Genomic DNA, 24,013 nt, shown 5'->3' with positions numbered 1-24,013 from the left:
TATGATGTACAAACAGCCAAAAGGGGTAAACATCAGAAGGATTCTCGGGTTAAGGTTATTTGTTTTCCGATTAAAGCACAAATTTACATTAACAGATTTTAGTTTTCAAATAATAATTCAGTTTGAATAGTTTTCCAACCTATGGTGTTCACATGTCTCAGTTTATTCAATATTCAATGGCCTGTTCCCATTATCACGATTTTTTCATTCAAGAAGTCGTCAACTGGCGAGGTTTCAAAAGATGCAGGTAGATGGAAAGCATGGAGAAGATTTATGGTAGTCATAATGATGTCATTTCGAAACATTTTATTTCTATTTGCGTTATGGCTGTATAATTTGTTCTCATTTGAGAACGTGATATTACTTGTATTAATTGACCAATATTTACATGCGGATGTCGTCGATGAAGCAGAAAACGCTTAATCTTCTGGAACACCTGGTTTTATCGTCCTTGTACCGTTTCATGAGTCTCCGTGAAAATCCTTATTTGCCGTACTCTAATTGAATTTGTGTTTTGATTTTGATACTGTTGACATATTTGGTATTTTGTTGTTGTATTTGAAGCAATTTATTGGTCGTCTATATAACACGCAGGACGGTGAATTTAAGATATAAGACAAATCAAAGTGAAATATACTGCAAAATAAGTTCACAGTTACTTTAGTCAATTATGTAAATGCTAGAAGTTATGTCAGTCTTTATACAAGAACTACATCATCATCATCATCATCATCATCATCATCATCATCATCATCATCATTATCATCATCATCACCATCATCTTCATCATTATTATTATTATTATTATCATCATCATCATCATCATCATCATCATCATCATCATCATCATCATCATCATCATCATCATCATCATAATCATCGTCATCATCATCATCATCATCATCATCATCATCATCATCATCATCATCATCATTATCATCATTATTATTATTATCATCATCATTATTATTTTTATTATCAGCAGCATCAACAACAACACAACAACACAACACAACGACGACAACAACAACTACAACCATATATCAACTTGAAATAAATAAGAACAATATAACCATCATAAATTACTCAAGTGTCATCGATTCGTGAAAAAAAGGAAAGAAAAAGAAAATCAGACATATTCACATCAAACAAAAAATACGTGTACCTCATAAAGCATACTTTGATATCTTAAACAACGATATCCCACCGACAACAAACAGGACAATTTATATATCAAAAACATCAAACTTACCATGGTGATAACACACAGGCTAAGAAATTCTATACAGGTAATGTTTATACCGCAGGGAACAATGAATTAACTACGATGAAATGAATATTCAAATGTATGTTGAATACAACACACACTGATGTTGGCGACAACACGAGGGAAATAGATGTGTTAACTGCATTCAGCAAACAGGTCTCTTCAAAAAGAGTTTACAAAGGACATATATGTTACATAAAACGAAAATATATATCAACGATATGACAACAGGGTATATCTGTAAATACAACATACAACAACGATATGACAACGGGATATATATGTAAATACAACATACAACAACGATATGACAACGGGATATATATGTAAATACAACATACAACAACGATATGACAACGGGATATATATGTAAATACAACATACAACAACGATATGACAACGGGATATATATGTAAATACAACATACAACGACGTATAGAAATACATGTTTACATACAACAAACATACAACAACGATATGACAACGGGATATATCTGTAAATACAACATACAACGACGTATAGAAATACATTTTACATACAACAAACTTAACAGTGGCTACAATACCAGTGGTAATGCAAGCTATAATAAAACAGACATACCATGCCGCAAGCAACACATATTCTATGGAGCAACTAAAACAAAACAGTTATTTCGAGTAGCTAAGAACTAAATAAAATAAAAGTGAGCTCGTCTTTGTAATGATTGAGTTGTACAAGGGCACTATCTTCATGTTGATGCAGCCTCGTATAGATTGGCCTGTGTGGTTTTAAGATAAGGCCATTTTTTCTATCTATAAACAGATATAAATAAATCTGACTGCCTGGATGACATTCCTTATTTGCTGATCAGTTCGTTATACATTTATCTTAAACCAAATTTTCCATACACAATCAATTATTGTCGATGTTGAATATATCGTATTTCCAATACTAGCGAATAAAACTTTGAAAACAACGCAATATAGTCACGGAAAGTATTATCTCTGGTACAAAAGAAACTGACATTTATTGTTAGGAATGTCAACGAGCTAGGAAAGCTAGGAATTTAAAATTGCTATGTTTAACTTTAATAGTCAAACATATCTAAGGATATTTTTGCTCACCACAGCATCACTGTAACACCGAAATGCCGTATTGACCACGGGAACAAGGCAGAAAATAGCTGTTTCAGTAATTAAGTTATAAAAATGATCGGTAGGGTTGTTTCACCAGTGTGATCATTCATCGGTTGATAAATATTTAGAAAACACAAGATAAGATGTCAGTGTGACTTACTGTCAAGACATCGTTACTATAGTATCATCATTTCTTAGACAATAATCTAATTGACGTGTCTGCTTGCATTTCCCATACGTGACCGTTAGCCATTGGGTTGACCACACACGCCATCATGAGTGATCGAGCAATGAGGAATTATTATTGCCTCTACTACAGAAGAGTTCCCAGTCGTAATAAAACATTCAGAAGATTTGCTAAAAAAATGACGTGTATTTGGACTTAATGGGTCCCCTGGATAGAGCTTGTGTACAAATACTATATATAAACCAGGACGTCAGAATGTACAGTGGCTTCACTTTTTTAGTTTCTTTTATTTTACAAAATTTTTACCGGAAGTGACGTTTACCTTGAGCACGTAATTCCCATCGGAGGAATATTAAGGAATTCGAAACTGCTTATTGCCTTTACATTCTCATCTGTCCAATCACAAAACATTTCAAGAAAAACTAACATGTCTGTCTTCGTAATCTTCTCCGTCATTAATTCTCTTTCGGGACTCCTCTATTAGATTCCTATATTTAAGTTTATCGGCAATGATGTAGTGATTTGTACACAGGCTTGTACTCTCGGGATTTACCGACCGTCTCATTTCCCCATGCCTCGTTGCTTGTTATCAGTGATATGATCGATATATAATTCCACATTTGGTACAACATCCTGAACCGATGGTACCAACAGATTCATACTGCATGCTTGAGTAATACACAGACAAATATGAGCGCCATGCATGGGACATTGAGTTAAAGACATGACACGGCACCGACACTGTGAAGATAAATAGTATATCTGAGTCTCCAGAAAAAGGTAGACCTGGAGTTCTATTAACTTACTCGTGTGATTTATATTCCTTGGAAACAAGAAATCAAGCATGTCTAGGTCGTTTCTTTTTATGTGAAAACACTGCAAATAAATCGTAAAGCATCGGGTCTCCTTGTTATTTTCCTGATTGGATATGAAGCCAGGCTCCTAGGGATATAATATCTATGGAATCTTAGAATTTGAGTTTTCATTTCATATGATAACTTATGAAATGAGTCTTAGAAGATCTTTATTTATACGAGCCCTGGCGAGCAAAACATAAAACTTCGAAATGAGTTTCAGAAATACTTCATATGAAAGAAATTTAGATCCTTTGAAGCATACTACTAAAAAAGGTTAAATTTTGACAGTTTTTAAAGTAAGATTATTTTGGAGGAAAAAAATAAACGGAGACAGCTATTTAGCTGAGCCATTTTCAGTTCATAGTATAACGTCATTGTGATCATTGTCCGCATGATGACGTCACACTCGAAACCTGACTGGTGCAGCCAATGAAAAAATACTTCAGGGTGAAATATATTAGTGACGTTTACTTATAAATAGTATCTGGATAACAGGAGTATTAAAAAAGTGAAAGGTAAACAACGAGGTGATTTGTCAACAAGCGAACTTTAGGATATCTGTAAGATTGATCAAATGTTGTAATACCACCTTTCTTAGTCTGTGTACATTGTATTTTGCCATCGTTGTCCCTCTGTATGGTAGATACCATTTACAAACTTAAAAAAATGACACGTAAGTGATTTGTGTAACAATGTGCTAAAATGACTTCTGCACTCATCCTTTTGTTTCAATTAGTATTCAAAGTACAGTGAGGCGATGCACCAGTCACCGTAGGTGTAAAGTGACTAACGACATGGGGATGCTTGTAATTACGATACTTGTCTTTCTGGTGATTTCTAATGATCAAAACCACTGTTCTAACAATATCGCTTCGTCGCTAAAAATAGCCCCAAAACAGAAACAATTGTGATTTGTTTTGTAAATATCTTTTTAATATATTAAAGATACGAACTTGTTGTATTGAACGACATGCTACCAATCAAGTACAGAAACAAATATTTCGAATGTTGTCCTTATCACATTGAAAAAGTGAATGACAACGTGGTTACAAAAAGGATATTTTGGCTCATTATCATATTTGAAGAAGGGATCAAATAGCTACAGAGGGAAATACGTACGACCAAACATTGACAATGATTTAAAGACCAGGGCAGTGGAACAAGCAGACTGTTATACACCTATTGCTAACACTCATTTCTTATGTTTAAAAAAGTATAACAAGTGCTTGATTTCATGTGAATCTATTTTCATTTTCGGATACTCAATAAAACGTTTTAATGATGACAAGTGGAGACAACGTGCTGTCTGTGGGTACTTAGCTAAAACAGTGTGATATATCTGTAACAGACAAACACCATTACTACAGGGCACATTAGCTGTAAAACTGGAGAAAATGTATGGCACAGTTTTATAAAGTACTGTCCCAATAGAACAATCTACCACATGAATTACGAGTTTCTCCAGCTACAACATATTTTCTTCCGGTCATATAAACAACTTTCAAAACTGTCACCTTTCAGATGACCCTAATCAGGAAGAAAACAAGGAATGAGTGATCGGGTGATGCATTGGTAGAACACTTGCCTATACGTCTGCGGTTCGATTTTCCCAACGGACTTGCAAAAGGCCTCGTGGGATTTCCACGGCTACTTCCTGCCACAGTGAGACCCCCAATCTGGGCCAACAAAAGAGTGGTTAATATAAACTTAAAGCTGGTTTCACAGTTGGTTGAAAATAAATAATTTTTTGAATAACCAAGGGATGCATGCTTAAAGTTTCATGTTCCCAGAAACATTTACATAAAGACCCTTAGAAACAACGAAAATAAAAGGTTTCAACATAATTAGCGTTTTCTGCTTTATTGACGACATCTGTTATATATGAGAATAAGTAACACCGTGCTCGCAAATGGAAGACTTAATGTTTCAGTTGTTATTACGCATGCTATTTGCTAATGTATTTGCCATGTCACTATGAAGACTCTATATAGCGAATTCAGACACCATCAATTATACCACAAAGCCATTCCTTTCTTTGATTTATATCAAACATAAGTTGTTAGCACGTGCAATGTATTATTATAAATTGATCAATAATCGTATTGTTGATGCTGTAAAATTTCTGAAACAATAGAAACAAGTATGTAGTTGTCTTTTATATCTAAGATTTCATTCGCCACGGGGATAGACGAAATCGAATAAAGACCTTTAATTTTGTTTATAGTGTTGAAATTACCATGAAATAAAGAATAACATTCAGTTATCACAGATCTACCGATTTAATAGGACCTAAGAGGTTCTGAAGTACACTTAAAAGGATAAAGCTTACCACAATGAATATAGTAATCGATAGGGAGGTCTACTAGGTTCCATTTACAAAACCGAATGCTTCAGTAATAAAGTTTCAAACAGCCCAAACAACTTTACACTTACTCAAATAACTGCTTCAGTTTATGACGTATACCAAAATACTTTAAAAATTAGAAGTGTGCTTAAATTCAGTAGTTTCTTCGTGAAATTTCGTTAAAAATTATCAAAAAGTAGATTTCCTCTTTCGAGTAGTCCCAAAGAGGCAATCCTTCGTCTTAACTCTATGAATCACCACTATCAAGAAACACAGACATACATCCACTTGTATTCAACACGTATGTCCTTACCTCATAAAACGTCGGTATTGTCACTACATTAAATCGTATACATGTTTATATCTCTCCCTAGACAAGTTTTCTCTGGTTAATTATTGCTTCAAACTGTGTTTCTATAATAGACTTGCCAATCTTAATTTCCAATTACAGCTGTAAACTATGTTCTAAGATTTGTCATATTCTGACTGATGCATCGTATGTATATAGCATGACTTTCAAGTTCCATACTTTAAATGACAGTGACATGAGCACATCTGATCATTATTTGTATATCAGAAATGGTGGATGTCATTTTAATTATGTCCTGTAATGTATTCCTTTTCTCCCATTTACGTCCCGTCCGGGTCGTTAATAAAATATGATGCTACTTCAAAAGAGTCGACCATTTCCGGGGTAAAGTTTAAAAACGTCTATGGCTGTGTTGAATGGAAATCGATGTTTATCGACGATATCGACAAATAGGTCAACTTTGTAATTTTCATGATATACATACATTGTTCAAATAGCACTTGTTCGAATAGAATTATTCATAGTCTGATGAATCAACAAAACGATACCAGCTGTTACTAAATTTCGCCGTTTATAACAATATGTGTTAATGCGCAGATAGAATATTATAACATTTTAATAAACCCCGCTTTTGTTATCAATAAAATCATCAAAGTTCTTGTTTCCAAACTGATGAATGGCATATACGGTACTTTTAGGCAAATGTTGTTACCTTTACATTGAGGAACAGAAATTGGCTATTTTGTTAGTGAGGACAGAAATGAGTAGTATTTCGATAGAAGACTAAGAGGAAAAGGGAGCAATGTTGATATAAATAGTAAATGGAGGTTTAGAGATCTACTTTAGTTATATATGTATATAAAGAAACAAGACCATTCTTGTAAAAAGACATTTTGTTGGACTTTTGATATAGGTAGTACGTTTTAAAGCATGTATGCTGAAAAGCTATGTTACTTGTACTGATGGAAAACTAATGATATTTTGAAAGTCATTATTTTGGTTTACATGTTGACATAATTTACCTTTTCATCGTTGATAAAGAAATGCTTAAGCCTTTTGGAAATAGTTTACCTATATGTCAATCTTATTTTATTCATGTGGATGTGACAACCTGTTGAAAGGAAGGATAACAGTCCAGTTAACCCCAGGATGATAAATAATACTGACATATTTATATATCTGTGGTGTTGCCATTATTTGAACAAAAAACCCCAATAAGATCTTATCGATAGGCAAGCGCAAATATCGCAAATAGAAACCAATCCGACAAACATCTGGTAATATTCATACAAAGAAAAAGAACTTTATTCTCAACACAACGAATCAAAGCATTCATCAATGCCTTTTCTGCCCAACAGACCAATAGCAAAAATTCGAACAAAAACGCCATAGGCAGCGGAGCACGGACAATGTCTGATGCCTCCCGGACAACACAATGGCAAGGAACTGCTTCCAGCGAGACAATTCCTATTAGAGCCTGTATTGCTATAGTGGGGAGTGATTGTCCATTTATTAACAGTTAACTACAATGCTGGACAGGCGAGCGGAAACCCGATGCTAAGAAAAGCAACATCTAAATGGCTATTTCTATGACTAACTTAATATGGGTTAGTTAAGCCTTAACTACATTAGAAGTCAAATTTTCTTGTGTGCCGTGCTGAAGTGTACAAATTATATTATAGACGCTTCTGCTTAAGCGCGAGATCTAATTTTCTATATATCGTTACTGTAATCTAATTTTCATCTCTCGTAGAATCTGTGGTTACAGAATAGTCCCTAAGAGGTTCCGATCTTCGCATGACGCCATTACGGCTATTTTACCAAGAAATCTGCAACAAAAAATTCGAATTTTAATGTTATGTTTTTTGTACTTTGTGATAATTGATCTTGCACCTTGATATCCTGTGATGACAAGCATGCTCACCGTTTGGGTCTTTAGATTTTTATGCAGGTTGAGCACGCAAACATACTGTTCAAACAGGATTGATTTTTGAAAACGTGATAATAGTGTGATATCAAGTATCGTCTTTTGATAATTGTGGAGAGAGAAAAAGCTATGGAAGACCGCTAGCATAAATTTGACAGTTCTCTCTATGGTATTTGCAGGACATGTTGGTAGTTTTGTTCATTAAGTGCGTCATTAACTATCTAGATTCCTCTTGCTGGACATCCATCAGCGAATATTTCCAATTGCACAATATTTGTCAGATCTAAAAGATTACTTTTATCTTTTAGTTCTTGAACGTCTCCAACCATTTCATATACAGTGTCGGCTACTATTGTGTTTTTCTTGTACAAAACATATTGCAATCATTCCAGGATACACAATTTTCTTGTTATTAACGTGATAAATTCACCCAATATTTGGACATTATGAAATGTATTGAATTATGGGGCTAATTCATAATATAGATTTTGAGGTTTCTTTCGATATTTTTTTTCAGATCCCTTTTAGATTTCCTAATTTTACGTCATGAACATAACACAGCTTAATTCATTTTCTTTTTTGACTGAAATGTTTCGAATTCTTAAATTTACTTTTGTGTCTTTTGTACAATACAAACAAACACTTCCGACGAAAATACTGTTAATATCAAATATAACTTTCAGGTTACAATGGCGAGTGCATTTATCCAGACTATTTACAAAGTGGAGTAATCAAAGGCGAATTGCAACCCTGGAAAACAAGGACTTGGTGGATCAATGTTCGAGACAAACCAAGATGGAAAGAGCGCGAAGAAATCTACGTAGACGGGTCAAATATGTGGTATCAACGCGAGACGGACTATATTCCATGCGAGAAAAAAACTCGTAGAGTATCTTTAGAAGCGCCCTCTTTTGGAAAGTGCGTGACCCGAACATTACTTTACAATAGGACCTGTCTTATACAAGAGGGTTACAATAAGTACAGAATCGTCCAATATACACCAGGGAGGTAAGTTTTGTCGTCCTTTGTATTAAGATAGAACTTTGGCATGCTACGTTCTCCAGCAGTAAATGTTTTATATTATGATGATTGGAGCTTTGGGATTCGCAAGATAAAATGTTAAATACTAACGACAATGATATGGTAATCTTTTACATAACAAATCTCATGAAAAAGATATTTTCAGACTTCGAGATATAGAGGCATGACTTTATATTTCAAACATGATATATTTGTACGACAACGATAATGCTGCATACATGAAACCTCCACACATCCATGCTTATGTTATATAAAAACAATGTCTACGTTCGCCCAGTTAGGAATATGCAATCAAAATGCAGTTTAGGAAAAATGTATTGCCAATTTTTAACATCTTGTTTAGTAGCAGTACGTGTCTTTTGGCTCTTAACAACAGTGTTCTCTGCCTAACTGTTGGCTCTGCTGTGTTCTCATTTAGAAACGTAACATTTTTATACTTCGATTAACATGGCAGGTGTCGTCGATGAAGCATAAGACACTTATCTCCCGAACCACCTGGGACCCGTGTTCTATTATTTCAGAAGTCTTCATTCTCTAAGTATTGTTTTGCCCTAGTTTTCTTGAAGTTAAGTGTGAATTATGATTATGCTGACATGCTCCTTGTTGTTCAAATAACAATTTGTCAATCCCATAAAGAAAAGCAAAAATACTCCGTTCTGAGATAATCTAGCATTTTCTACTTTAGAATAACTTATCTCTCTCAGTCCAAAGTGTCTCAATGCTGGTTTTCAATTCCATGTTACTAAAACAATGTCGTTGATATCTCGTCTCAATCCCGGCGATGTCTCTGACAAACATGCTATTTCTTTATCAGTTATTGGTCGGATATACAATGTCAAGTGAAACTTCATTGAATTCCTTTGGCTTGTCCACCACATTGCCGATTACTTTACATGATGCCAGTGCAAATACGATCAACATTTGGGGTAGTTTTCCATGCATTTATTGTCCGCGATTGTTGAAAAAGAATGCAGCACATCTGCTTGTCGTTGTTGATCATAAAATGAGGAATTAATTAAGACCGAACACCAAAATTAAAAGTATGGTGTACGCATTGCATGATTTTGACATATGAAACGTACCACTGAACCATGGTAAATTAAATGAAAATGTCTGTTTGCAAATTAAACGCTTTGACATAATGAACAAGTCTGCAGAGTCATTCTCTTCCATACGATTAGTTTTTGTTTTATCAGTATTGCTAAAATCTACTCCGCGGCAATAACTGTTTCCGTTACAATATGACACGTTTGAAGGTATAGAATTAACTACATCCGATTGCCGTTCCCTATCACACCCTGCTCGTTCACAATGACATATACCTTGCCGTTGTAGCAGTGAGGTAGTAATTTTTGTTTTCATTGATATCAGTGCCCGAAAGTTATACCCCTGAGTGTAACAAGACGTGACGTTAATTATCCTTATATCAAGTTAAATGCTGCTCCAGGACAAAATGCAATGTCTTTAATGGTCGTGTAAAGTGATTAATTAATGTAGCAGGGTAATTAGCAAACTGCAATTTCCGTTTTCAATTCATATATGATAAATGAGTAATGACAAGGCCGTGCCTCCAGCTGCAGTTATTCCTCAGAAGCCGAAAACCGACACTATAATTTTATGTGTCTTTCTATAATACCAAGCCGATCTGGATTATGGATTAACAACTTATATTTAAATGTTCCAATTTTCCTGTTTTATTATAGAATTATAAATCGTGTATCATGACATCTCGTTCACACTAAGTCATCCAGTTGTAGTGTATGAAATACAGTATAACTAGCATTTGTTTTATCACTACGTCGTCACACTTTCTATAGTTTACTAGATGGATATCAATCTTTAGCTAACTTTGAGAAAACTATACATATTTTGAGATAGTATTAGTCTCCATATATTCAATCTAGGTTGATGTCAATTCCTGATCATTTAAGTCTTCAAATGACTACATTTAAAAAATATTGCTTATTGCATTTTATAGTATTACATCCTGGTGTTACTGCAAACGACAAGTGAATTTTCAGTGCTAAACATGTTAATGTTAGAGCAATGATTGTTTAAATCAATATACATATACAGAAAATGTGTATTCATCATGCAATTTCTTATCTTGTTTGTTTGCAAGAATTATACAATTTATTTTATGTATTTTCTAAAGTACGACTGTAGGTCACATGTTGAAATTTAAATAAAGTCTGTTAAGTCAAGTCTTAAGAAGGAAATATACGATAACCACGCTGTATTAAACTCCAAATAAAGAGGCTCTCAATCCCCTGAACTCTCGTTCAGCTATCAAACGACAGAAAGCTAATCAGAGATTTGATGTGAAAATTGCGTTGCTCCGTAGAAAGCATGGCACGTTATACACTGTTTACGTGGGGTGCTTGGTGGATAAGAATGTTAAATTCCATTTCTTAGTTAAGTCCCTTGGACATTACATTACAGCAGAGCATTGCTTCCCTAAAATAAATTAGAAATTAAAAGTTACGAGTACGAGTGCTCTTTGAAGTTGTTTAAAGTAAAACAAAATCAATAAACAAGAAGCCATGTTGTTTGATTTGAGCCGAGAAATAACGCCATTTCATTAGTGTCTATAGGGTACGGGGTCAGCGTAAATCTGGACGTGCTAACAGTTACGCATACACTGCAGTTTAGTGTGCTTAACTGCCGTATACATAGCACTCCAACTTATCATCTGTTTGCTGTAACAAAAACTTTCATGAATTTTGTTTGAAAAGACATTGTCAATACTACCTCTAACAATATTAATAATCTACACTGCTTCTACGTTATGATACATCATTTAGAAATTCAAGATTTAGCTGTATCGAAATAAATCGTCTTATCATTTATTTAATTCTATCTTTGCCTGTATCCCACTTTGTTCTGCCTGATTTTATCTCTTCACTTTGAACGAATAAAGTGCACTATTCAGCATTTCTGCTTCTTTCTCGCCTACTAACAAAATATTATTCTATTCCTTATTTAAATAGAGTGTAAATTCAATAACATCCGATATTAAGAGAGATGTATACACGCTGTGTGTGAGTGTGCGTATGGCTAAACTACTTTACAAAGTCATGCGTGTATGCTCAAATGTAACCTTAACATTCCCTGATTTACTGGCAGATATTAGGACACAGTTTACTGCAGATGGACTGACCTCACTCTACAATGCATTGTGACTCTTGCAATTAGACTCTCTGAATTATCTAAATTTGAAAAGAAACACACACCTAAGCGGTAGCCTGTATCGCCAAATAACTGAATCACGTCTACAACTGACTTTTAGCTGCAGTGTTATTTGGTTTTAATGTATTGTTTTATTAACGGTCTTTCGTAGGTTTACTTTTTAAATTAGATACAATTTATTGATTTTTGCGACTTTTCCTCTTATATAAAACATAAATTGTAAAAGTTGCAAGATCATGTTTTTTCCATGATTTAACATTGTTCAATCTATTTATTTTTTTACTTTTTGTTTTTACTTACAACTTTTTGTTGCCTTGCTTTCTCTATAATAAAGCAATTGTACAGCAGAATATCAGACAGATATACATAAGTGACAAGACACATAATCCGCCCGAAATGAATTCTTATTCGCCCCAGTAAGATGTACCATTCATTCAGAAGTCGATCGAAACACCATAGCATGGACAATGACATCATGTCGTTAATTGATAGTGACGCTACAAAATGGCTGGCTCCGCTTGACAATGACCTTCACATTTTATATTTTAAAGACCTGTCAAAAAGTCAATTGAATCGATGCATGCAAATGACCGCAGTTACTATCTTAAGCAATGAAAGCTTTATAGATATCTGAACATATATTCCACCATGATGTTATCTCCCTTCATTAAGTTTTTTGGTGTTCAATAGAAGAATTGTGTCTTGTAATAATGTAAACGAAAGCATCGTTAAACCAACTCTCTGCGTATATAATGTAAACCGATTGTTTTGAAGCCGAAGCAAGAATTCACCTCATCAAGATTAATCCCGATATGTGTCAACCTCCATATATCATATTTAGATTGTAGTAATATTAGGAATCATATAGCAATGATATATAGGAGTAAATACAGCCTCGTATGCATTGCCGCAAATATGTAGACGATGGACTGATAGTCTATTGCTGAACAGAGATGTGTATCATTGGATGAATCAGAGCAAACATCGATCGCCCCAACATTGCCAAGCTGGTTGTGATCACGGCCTCTCAATATAACCCTCTTAACCTAGCCTTCTAAAACAACACTCAAAGTAAATTGGATTTTTGTATTGGATTTTTGTTTCTGAATGAAAATGAAAAACTGGTCGACACTCTTGCAGGATTAACACTGTCAACTACCATTCAATGTATTTAATCGTTTGAATACTCCAAGTTGTGGCATAAGTGATCGCTGTCGGAACCACTTCCCTCAATCTAACCTCATCGTATAAAAATCGAAGAGGATTAAACGTTTAGATTGTTTGTTTGTTTACGTACCAGTCATTACTGTTTTGGTATAGAGTTTTACACACGCAGATATAGAGGTTATAGGGTTCTTCGTTATCGGATTAACATAGACATATTTACCTGTAGCTTCTATATATGTAAACACGTTGTTGTCTTGAATTGGGACTTTATTAGACGGATTACGCTATTTGTTTGCCACTCCTGTGTGCTAAAGCAATACTTTTATTTACCCCCACGTTAGTGTCATTTACCTCTCATGTATAAATTTACTGATGTCATGTCAGAGAGCATTTGTATTATAGGAAATACTCATTATTTTGTATGTTTGGTATAACCAAATCCCAAACGACGTCACTTTTAGAATTTGTTTTACAGAAATAGCACAGGTATAGTATAGCCGGAGATATTGTAATCTCTTAATATTTTTAAGGCGAATGTTTGCACTCCTGCACACGGGTTCATACATTCATACATAAAGACAATATAATGTATTTTCAATTTAGATGTGAGTTTCTGTCGTATAATGACGTTTTAAGAGCTACGGCGTCACCTTAAATAGAACTCATCTCTGAACCGAGGTGATATCAAGAAAAATGTTTTGTATTACTATTAACTAGGAATTAAATGAAATAGTTATTTCATGACTAAATTAAATCTCCAAAATAATTTACATTTTTATTATTTTTCTAATTATATTTACTTATAAACATCATATTGCAATCTTTCAACTTATTTGGTCTTTCGAATTGGTCAATGCCCTCATAGACTTGCGCCATCAACACAACCACAACTGGGAAGGACAATCAAATTATTTGGGTTTGCTTCCACAATACAATCTAAAATATTTTTTGTTAGAATATTTGGAACGCATACGTTCAATTAAACGTAATTGAAATCTCTGCCAGCCTTAAGTTACGTACAAAACATAATGAAACTCTAAATGCATCTGTCCAAACCACCTTGTATACGGGTATAGAACGTGAAAGGAGTTCCACGAGATATTTGCAAAAAAACGTCTATCAAATGCTTGGCCTTCAGAGATGATGCTTGATGAAATAATATGTCCATAAAACAATGACTTTGTATTCCTACTGTAGTTTTTTTCGTAATTATATAATGAATAATAGAGTTTTCGAAAATATTGAAAAATTAACTAGTAGAGGGATTTTATCCTGTATATATGACGTAGACAGAGAGGAACAATATCTACTTCCATTTCATTAAAGATGTTTGTCCTTTTATACTTTATTTTGTACCGGAAATTAAATTTGCAGTGAACTATAGCTTGTGTTACGAATAAAATTGGTCGACTCTTTCAATTACGGTTCTTCTGTGACATTTGAATGACAAAGACATCGGTAAAAGGTTGATTAAACCAATCTGTAACTTGATTAAATCGAAAACCCTTTATTGCTCAGCTTTTTTTAAAACCAAACGATCTTCAAACAGAGATTTAAATTGAAATAATAATAAAAAAAAGGAAGAAAGAGAATTGGCATCAGGTTATAACATAATAGTTTTATTTTATTTGTATATATACCGTATATATATATACTCAATAAATAAAGATTTAATTCATAGATATATAGAAATGTGATATTTGAATAGTCAGCGTATTAGTTTTGTTATATAATCTAGTCTGTTATAATACTTTACTTTTTTATCGAAAAAAATATGCCTTTTTTGGATATTATGTTTCGGATAATTTATTTTGTTTATTTTTCTTTTGTTATCATCTGTCAGTCATTATCTTGTGACATTGTATTACATCGTGTTTTGTGTATGTTGTGCTATTTGTTGATATTGTAAATTATATTGTAGATTTGGCTTTTGTTAATCTTCTGTCGCTCCTAGCAATTTTACAAATGGTCACTTCATATATTTGTGGTTGCGATGTAGATAATTCACACATTTGAACTTATTTATTTATGATACTTGTCTAATACTATCTGTTATAACCCGCACTAATGTGAAACTAGTATCTGTCATGTAGACAACATAGTTATTTATCCGGACTGATAAGATAAACTTGGTGAGGATTTTCTATATGCTTTGTACATATGTATACATTAATATATACCTAATATCAGCATATTAACAAATTACCTAATTTGTATTGCTTTTATATACTTAATAAATGCCATATTTCCTATACACGCGTCTATAAATATTAGATGATGACATCACAGTCATAATGACATCATAATCCCGTGCTGGGGTCGATGATTCGCTCATCACGTCAATATGAACAAGACAATAGCTCGCATCGTCTTACAACTGAACATCACGTATCCGTGCTGTCAAAAGAAGGTGATGCATTTCGGTAACATTCTATACAATATAACAAATATATAAAATATATAAAAGAATGGGAAGCAGGTAATATACTTCAAACATTGTTATATAAGAACACTGTCACAATGTGCTGACCTAGATACATACACAAAAAGATGTTACAATGGATTTTACTTATGCATCAGCGTAATATCCATAGTTTTATCTGGACGTGCATGCAAATTAAATATAAGATTATTCACCTGTTACTTGCAGTAGTTACGCTAGGTGTAGGTTTTCTATATTAAGTTAGTGAAATAGCCAGATCGTTCTTTGTTTACACAAACCAATGAATGTATTGTTTAACCAGTGTCGATCATGATTTGTTGATGTAGTAGCCATGATGTCAGTCAATATGAATTTAGAGTTAAATACCATCTGTTATCATATATCTGGCAGTTGAAATTATTAGATGTATCTCTTCGGCGGGTCCAATCTTTTCGCTTTTCAGTTTGGTTTACACATAGGGAAAACTAGGACATTTCTTTCGATAATTAAGTAGCGGTTTTAATAAATAACATTGAGGAATATTAACACATATTGGATCCCTTTTTGACAGGAAGAGATGCATTGCATTATATACACTTGACATGCACAAATAAAGCAATACTCGTGTGAGATTAAAGCAATTTCTGATATTTACGGTATTCGTAGACACGTAACATGAGCAATCTCACCCGGTGGCAATTTTTGAAATGAATGACATGATATCGTAACAGCAGACGCCAACTAACCTTCTGTTGATGAGAATGCAGGTTTCTATCAAGACCGAAACTGATGATTTTGATGACTTTAGAAAAGAACAATCCATATAGAAATATGATTTCTTTTTCTTGTATTGGTGTCAATACAAAGATATATCAACTTCATGTGGGAATTGGGTTTATCTACCTAAGAATGAGATTCACGTTCATTACAAAGGTCGTTTCAAGGATGTCTTTAAGAAAGTTTATCTTGCTAGTATGACGCGAAGAAGTTTATTTTTAATATTTGTTAAGTTTTACTTGGAGTATTGATACAATAACATTTCTTATTTTACCCTTTTCAGATCGCCGGTATATATCTGTATGATGTACATAAAGAGGAGTGACACGGTCATTCAGACATTTCAAGGTAGGTGTCAGGTATACCACGTGGTATTTCATCAATCGAAATTCTCTATAGTCATTTAAAGTTTGTATAATAACATTTGCTGTAAGCCACATGTCTTCCTTTTACCAATATGCCGTATATACAAATGAAATTCCTCATTAGTGTGTGATATGTTGATGTTGACCTTAACGCCGTTTTACGATGGCATCAAATAATTAAACTTAAATAATATTGTTAGCAAAACCGTCCGATTTTTACCGTCAAAATAAGTTCACCAATAATGACAGGTTTACGACCATGAAAATGTTTTCATCCATATTTATTTTCTTTATTTGAGTTTGTCAAATATGCAATATTTTGTTGTCAAATCTAACTTAATTTTTTTGGATTTATTCAAGAGGTTTCATCAAGAAATGTTTACAGATACGAAATTTATTCCGTGATTCGAGATATGTCACTATCAAAGGAAAAGGGTCAACAATAACGGACTCGACAATCATATTAAGGAGTGTAACATGCGTCCATCTTCAATATATCGTTTATTATGTGCAGCTTTGCTAATTTTATTGCTCTGCAAATTGCATTTAAAGTGGGTTCACCAAATTCGCTATATCGGCTTACCAAAGAGGCAATATCATTTATTATGTGACATATCAGATCATGTGCAATTATGTTTTGATACCTCAAATCCACTACATGAATTTTAACAAATGAATAGTAATATTTAATGTAGGTCATTTGGACACCCTGTCTGTGATATTTACAATACATTTGGAAATATGAATAGCAATATCCACTCAGTTTTAAGATTAACCTCTGTTTTACATTTAACAAACATTGTTTTTATGGACACTCAATGTCGCATTCTGCAGTTTACTTTCTCTCTCTCAAATACCTGATTTATCTTCGGCTTGCCCCCTTTATCGCTGCCTCGAATTCAAATCAATACATACCATGATGTCGAAAACAAACCATCGGTGCCCCTTCATATGACGCATGAAGTCATTATACCAGTAACTCAATTTGTGAATAATTTGTAGTGTTCTTATGAACCGATATTCAGAATTTTTATAGATAAATAGTAATTTATTTCATTTATTATTTTAGACGGTGTTTATTTTCATCCTGCCTTAATTAAGACACACGAATCTTTTGCACTAAAATAGCGTTCACTTTTGCCAATTCATACCCCATCTGAGGTTTTCAAATGACAAGAAGATTGATTAAACATAAATTGCTTTAGAAGCCTGAAACTTCTTTTATTTTGTATGTTATGGACATTGCTAGAATAATCTGAAGTTGGATTATTCCAAGTGATTGTTTCTTGTACCATGGAGTGTTGGTTACAGCGTCTTTATATAATTCTTTGAAGGGAGACTATTGGGGGAACTGGGCAAATTACCTGCATTTAGGTATTAGAATGCATATGATTAATGCAATTAAGGATATGGAAATTATTTGGAAACACAATTGAATTTCGGCTTGCAAAATCCATTCACCGGCACTTTAAAACCCTGAAGTACTGATGTTGCAGAGATAATTATCCAAAGCATCAAAACATACAATAGATTCAACTACACAGTGACTGCTTTTGCTGATCATAATTATCCCGATTCCTGCTAAGGCACATCTTTACCACAGATATGGCTATATCCAACTGGTACAGGAGCTAAAGGTGGCATCGCTATAGACAGATTGGACCTCAGTTTGTAATCTTTAACAATCAGTTTAAACAAGAAAGTACAAATCGCAACATCTTGTCAGCTTTCATAGAAGCAACTTGATCTGTCAAATTTCTCATATATTGTAAATAGCGCAATGATAACCAGTAAGAAGATTTAACACTTATTATTAATATGACATTTTGGAAATCAATCACAGATAATTATCAAAATGTTACAATATGCATGTACTGCCATCTATAATTTCCTATTTCCATGTAGGATTAGACAGTAATATCCGGAAAACAGATAAAAGTAGGGACTTATGTCTTTTTTTTCACATTTGCCATTTTGTTTTAATTGAAAAGAGAAAGGCAAACCATGTTGCTATTTGCAGTTTTTTTCAAAAAATGTTATTTTTTTTCACAATTACAAAACGCTGAAAAATAACATCACATCAATCAAATCAGACATAAAATATACGCAGAATTAATTGTTTTCCGAAATATTAATCAATATTTGTGAGAGGCTTAACATTTGATTATGTTTAAGATGACATAAACAGGTTTTAACATCCATCATGCCGGATATGTCAGTATGTTATCGTATGTGTTCTATATTACACACTGAACAGGGCACCAGTGCCAAATACAAGCATATTGTAAGAGAAAACAGTGTATAAAATATCTAACTTCAATCTTCCTAGAATCTGTAGTGTTTTCCTATATCTCTCTGGTTGTTACATAGTAACACATATTTGATATGTATATAGACATACAGATAACACCTACAACAATGGGCGTACCATTGTGCCATTGTGTGTATCATCTATACATATATCAGTCATGAGATGTAAGTAAGATGGATGTGATATTTTTACTCCTATCAACCTCACAGAATGGCAAAAAGCAATGGAGTTCCCTTCAAGAATCATTATGGTTTCAAATAAACATAATAATGCAAGCTTAGGTTTCAATTTTTACTTGTTCCAGACATAAATTGATATAAATATAAACATAGGTTGTACATCAGTTTAGTAGCGTAGTTTCATAGTTGAAGATGATATATCTGATGTCATTTATAAATCAGCTACAGGATTTACAGAAATAAGACAATACATCATTTTTTTCTAATATAGACGGTCATGCAAAATACTTATCAGCACTGTCGCATTCATTTTAAACATATTGTAGCTCTTCATTCCTAAGTTAAAGAAAAATATTAGAGTTTGGATAAACCGAATATTTGGGTCAGATGCTCTCTGGGTTGTAGTTACTTTGGGTTATTCGTCATGGGAAACATATAAACAATAGGTATAACACACTTTCATTATCATCTCTGGACTTCTTTAACACGTCTGTTGCATTTGAACTCACATTAAATATTGTATATGTACTAGTAAGTTGTTATTCATAATATGATGCATTGCAAGTTATTGCCTGTCCTCGTGTAAACTTATTGGCGTGAAAAGCCAGATTGGAAGTTATTTGTCGATGAATAATAATACTAATTGCAATTAAGAGTAAAATTGATTTACGTGTTGATGTTCTATTGTTCACAAGACTGATACGTTTCTATTACACACACTATATATGTTTCTAATCATCAATAAAACACTAAGTGTTTATACCATCCCAACCGAAAAGTATCCGTATTCATTTTCAGATTTTCCAGGGGGAAGCTTTCTAAGAAGCCTGTAAATTAAATTTTGACCGTCATAAAGATACCGCCCACGCTAGTCATCAGGGACTAGCGTTGGCGGTAGAAAAAAAAAATAAACTTGCATGGATTTCATTAGATCTGAAGTGAAATACATACTCTTTGTTTTTTATTGTCACAGGGAATATAACTTATGTCCAGTGCTATGAAAAAATGTTATTATACATTCTGATCTCTTGTCGTCGCCTCATAGCTGTCAATCGATTACATAAATTATCTTTTCGTATTTTTTTTTTATTTTATACTGATAGCCCAAAGAAGCTTTCTGTTTATAAGACGAATAAATGATTCCAGAAATTCAGTTACAGCAGATTTATTTTAAGTTACACCTAGAAATCACAGAGTTAAGTTTTAAGATAAATAATCTTATCACTAAAATAGTTTTTCTAAACGAATTATATACGTATATAAGTATAGATATTTAAAATCTTTAATCTTTATGTTCTAAATAGCCACGTATTGGAATGTGGTCTTTAACAAGCTGAAACTGGACCAATTTCATTATCCTGGTCAGAAGGAAGACGATTGTTTTCCAGCCTGATGCAGTATATTAACATTTAGACAAAAAAGACAGCAATTTGACAATTACAAGAGATCAGTACTACGCTTTATTGACGTTAACGTTTGCCTTCAAGTGTATCAACTTCTATCAATCACTAAATCACCCATGGGTTTGTTCACTCACTTATTCAGTGATTTACTTACTCATTGACCCACTGACTCGATGATTCACTGAGTCACTAAGTCACTCCCCCTGCTGACATTATAATTTACACACTGACTTAATAACTCGTTCTCACCATCCAGGTATACAGCAATATATCATCAAATAAATTATATCAAGTTACTCATTATAATTGCTTAATTTTTGTGTTAATTGCATTTCAATATATCGGTTTAGTTGAATCACAAATAAAAAAAACCCTATTATATTTCAACATTGTAGCTGTGTCGATGATTGCTTAAAACATGACCGGACTGATAGATAAAATATTGTATTTCCCCGGGGAAATAGATTATAATACATTCCAGGAGCACATGGCTCCATGATGAGCCATCGTCATATTCCGCCGGGAAGGACGTTACCATGTAAAAAGTTCCAATAACGATGTAGTCCTCAAAACAAGGCCACTCGCCATACCATTAAAGCAGCAACCATTTAGGTAAACAGTTCTAGTTTTTTTTTTTTTTTTTTTAGACTAGTAAGAACTTTTAATCTTACAAAACTGGAAATTGTTTATCAAAACACGGATTTTTGTTCTACTCATATTACCCTGAAACAATACATTAAGTATAATTGAAATCATAATGATTAAGATATAAGCCTTGGTTCAAATCATGTCGTGTTATTCATGTTTAGTGACATGTGTATTTTCTTCAACTGATCTAAACAAACTGACATACCATTTGCCTGTACAACGTAGCAAGGACATCTCGGATCAGCCGAATTTGCACTGCGATTGTACATAGTTACACAGCATCTGCTGCCAAGAAAGCCAATATCGTCAAACAGAATATTTGTCTTAACTCCCCCTGCCGGCTCGGCGTTGCTGATAGCATAGCATGCTATACATAACCACGTGTTGACAGACTTAATTTACGTGTATGGTGGTGTAGTGTAGAATACAAAAGTGATACATCAGTCCTTACGACTGGAAGTCAAGCGCTTCCCCGATCTTTAATAGATCTGGTTACGATATGGAGCAAGCGTACGTCTCTACAACCTTTCCTATTGGGAATTCTGATTTTCATGCCTACCAAGGGAATCCCGATATGTAAAATAAATATGAAAACTACATGTGCGTCAAATATTCTAGTAATTGTTTCATGGCAAAAGAATAAACAGCTATATAGCATAAATTGAGAGTAATCTTTGCTCCTGCCTAGTGTGCTTTTAAACAAGAGATGGATATATACACACACAACGTGGGGAAATCTAAAGATATTAATAGTCAGTGCTCTAACAACAGATCAGAAAAAAATTAGAGATAAGCGCCCTCGCACTGATGCATTTTATTACATTATCTACCTAACCTATTACCTTTATGATGAAAAAATCGCAAAAAATATCAACGACTGGGACAAGAACGTTTTTACTACAAATCGGCTTGTTTCAGATTATACCATCGTAATAAAATACAACATATAAAACTGTGTTACACTCGTATTTTCCTTGGAAATTACTCGATTTTTATACTTTTAGGTATAGGATTGCACGGTTAAATAAAACGGGAAATAAATAAGAACAGCAGATATAGAAGTGTGTTGGATACAGGTTTATCCATGTCACTAGATCGCGTAGTATCTGTCTGAGAGCCGATTGGTTATACACATAACAACCAGACAGAGTTCTGTTATACACTGAAGAACTAACTTGTCTTTGGTTAAAGCATTTTGATCAAAACATTTCACTTGTTTTTTTATCCGTTGGCAAGTAAGTATCATAGTAATGGTTTACATGTTGATGATAAATTAAAACGCACTAGATTTATCAACATTATACAAAAATGCAAAAAAAACATTGACAAAACAATTTTAATCAAAAATGTTTAAACCGACTTTATTGAGACTATAGCTACCCAAAGGATTCTTTGGATTTGTAAATTATTCTCATCATTTTTAAAGAAAACATTTTGACACATTATTCCGTGTATTAAACAAAGGTAATGTTGATCTGCGAGGGTAACAGTTAAGCATCAATCCCGCATACGTTTTGCTCTAAACAACATTATGTGGCGCTGTGTATTCATCTACATATATACCGAAACATAATAAACCAAAAGAAAATAAAATTTGACATGTTTTGCGAAATTTCCTGGCGTCGTTGGAATAACATTTACGTCGACATTTTAAACACGATACCGTGCCGCAGTCGCATCGATGAAGAGTTAGTGGCGAAATTGCTGTCTTATGACTACATAACCAAACTATAGAATATTCTATTATTGCTTTTCCATGTCGTTGCAGGCCCCATGCGAGACAAAAATGTACCTGATTTGTGCAATCAGCAGCGTATGATCCTCGACAAATGGCCATGGATAGGTAAGATTATTCTGTATTGAAATCATTGGAAGTATTTTGATGAGTAGTGCGTTTTTTTCTCGCAGTATGAACGCAATCTTAAAAGAAAAATATGCAATTGGATGTTGAGTGGCAAATGCGCTTTACGGTCGTCATGAGTTATCATTAACATACAGTCAAAACATCAAGACATGTGTTTTTAGACATTATTATATCAAATGATCTTTTTTAGATCCCCTATTATTCTATATATTGTGTTTACTCTTAAAAACAAACACAAAAAAAAAAAAAAAAAAATGCCCATTAACGATGAAAAATTAATTAATTCTAATTCTTTTCACAAATAAATATATATATATATATATTTAATAATTTGCCTAATTGTTTTTGTTTGGTATGTCTTTGCAATACAGCGACATGGAAACCACAAGCAACCGATTGTCCAATCAGCGGAGGGTTTACATTCAGAACAATTAGTAGACTGACCAATCAGGTAAAGTTTGACTCCAGGAATAATAAATGGAACAATTCTAGGTTATTAGCTGTCTCAAAGTGGTCCATTAATTAAACGTATCACACATGTACATTAAGAACCCTACATATGTGCCTCTTATTATGGGATTCAAAAACGAGAATTTGTCAATCAACTGCGCCTTTGACGAGGTAATAAGTTCGTGACGA

The 24,013-nt window shown here is 33.5% G+C and overlaps 1 protein-coding gene across 1 annotated transcript in view; it reads left to right on the top strand.

The window, feature by feature from the left end:
- The window catches only part of LOC132558332 (uncharacterized), a 132,732-nt gene that overhangs the window by 96,466 nt on the left and 12,253 nt on the right, over window positions 1-24,013 (top strand). Inside the window, exons 3-6 of the mRNA XM_060222879.1 lie at window positions 8,692-9,016; window positions 16,888-16,952; window positions 23,279-23,353; window positions 23,746-23,825. Coding sequence (XP_060078862.1) covers window positions 8,692-9,016; window positions 16,888-16,952; window positions 23,279-23,353; window positions 23,746-23,825 — 545 coding nt within the window. The remainder of the gene's footprint in view (window positions 1-8,691; window positions 9,017-16,887; window positions 16,953-23,278; window positions 23,354-23,745; window positions 23,826-24,013) is intronic.

This window comes from Ylistrum balloti, unplaced genomic scaffold (genome assembly GCF_031769215.1).
Source record: "Ylistrum balloti isolate Yb309-2 unplaced genomic scaffold, AGI_CSIRO_Ybal_v1 Utg370780, whole genome shotgun sequence".
NCBI classification, from domain to species: Eukaryota; Metazoa; Mollusca; class Bivalvia; order Pectinida; family Pectinidae; genus Ylistrum; species Ylistrum balloti.
The sequence above is the reverse complement of the archived record's forward strand: the minus strand, read 5'-3'. Positions and strand labels throughout refer to the sequence as shown.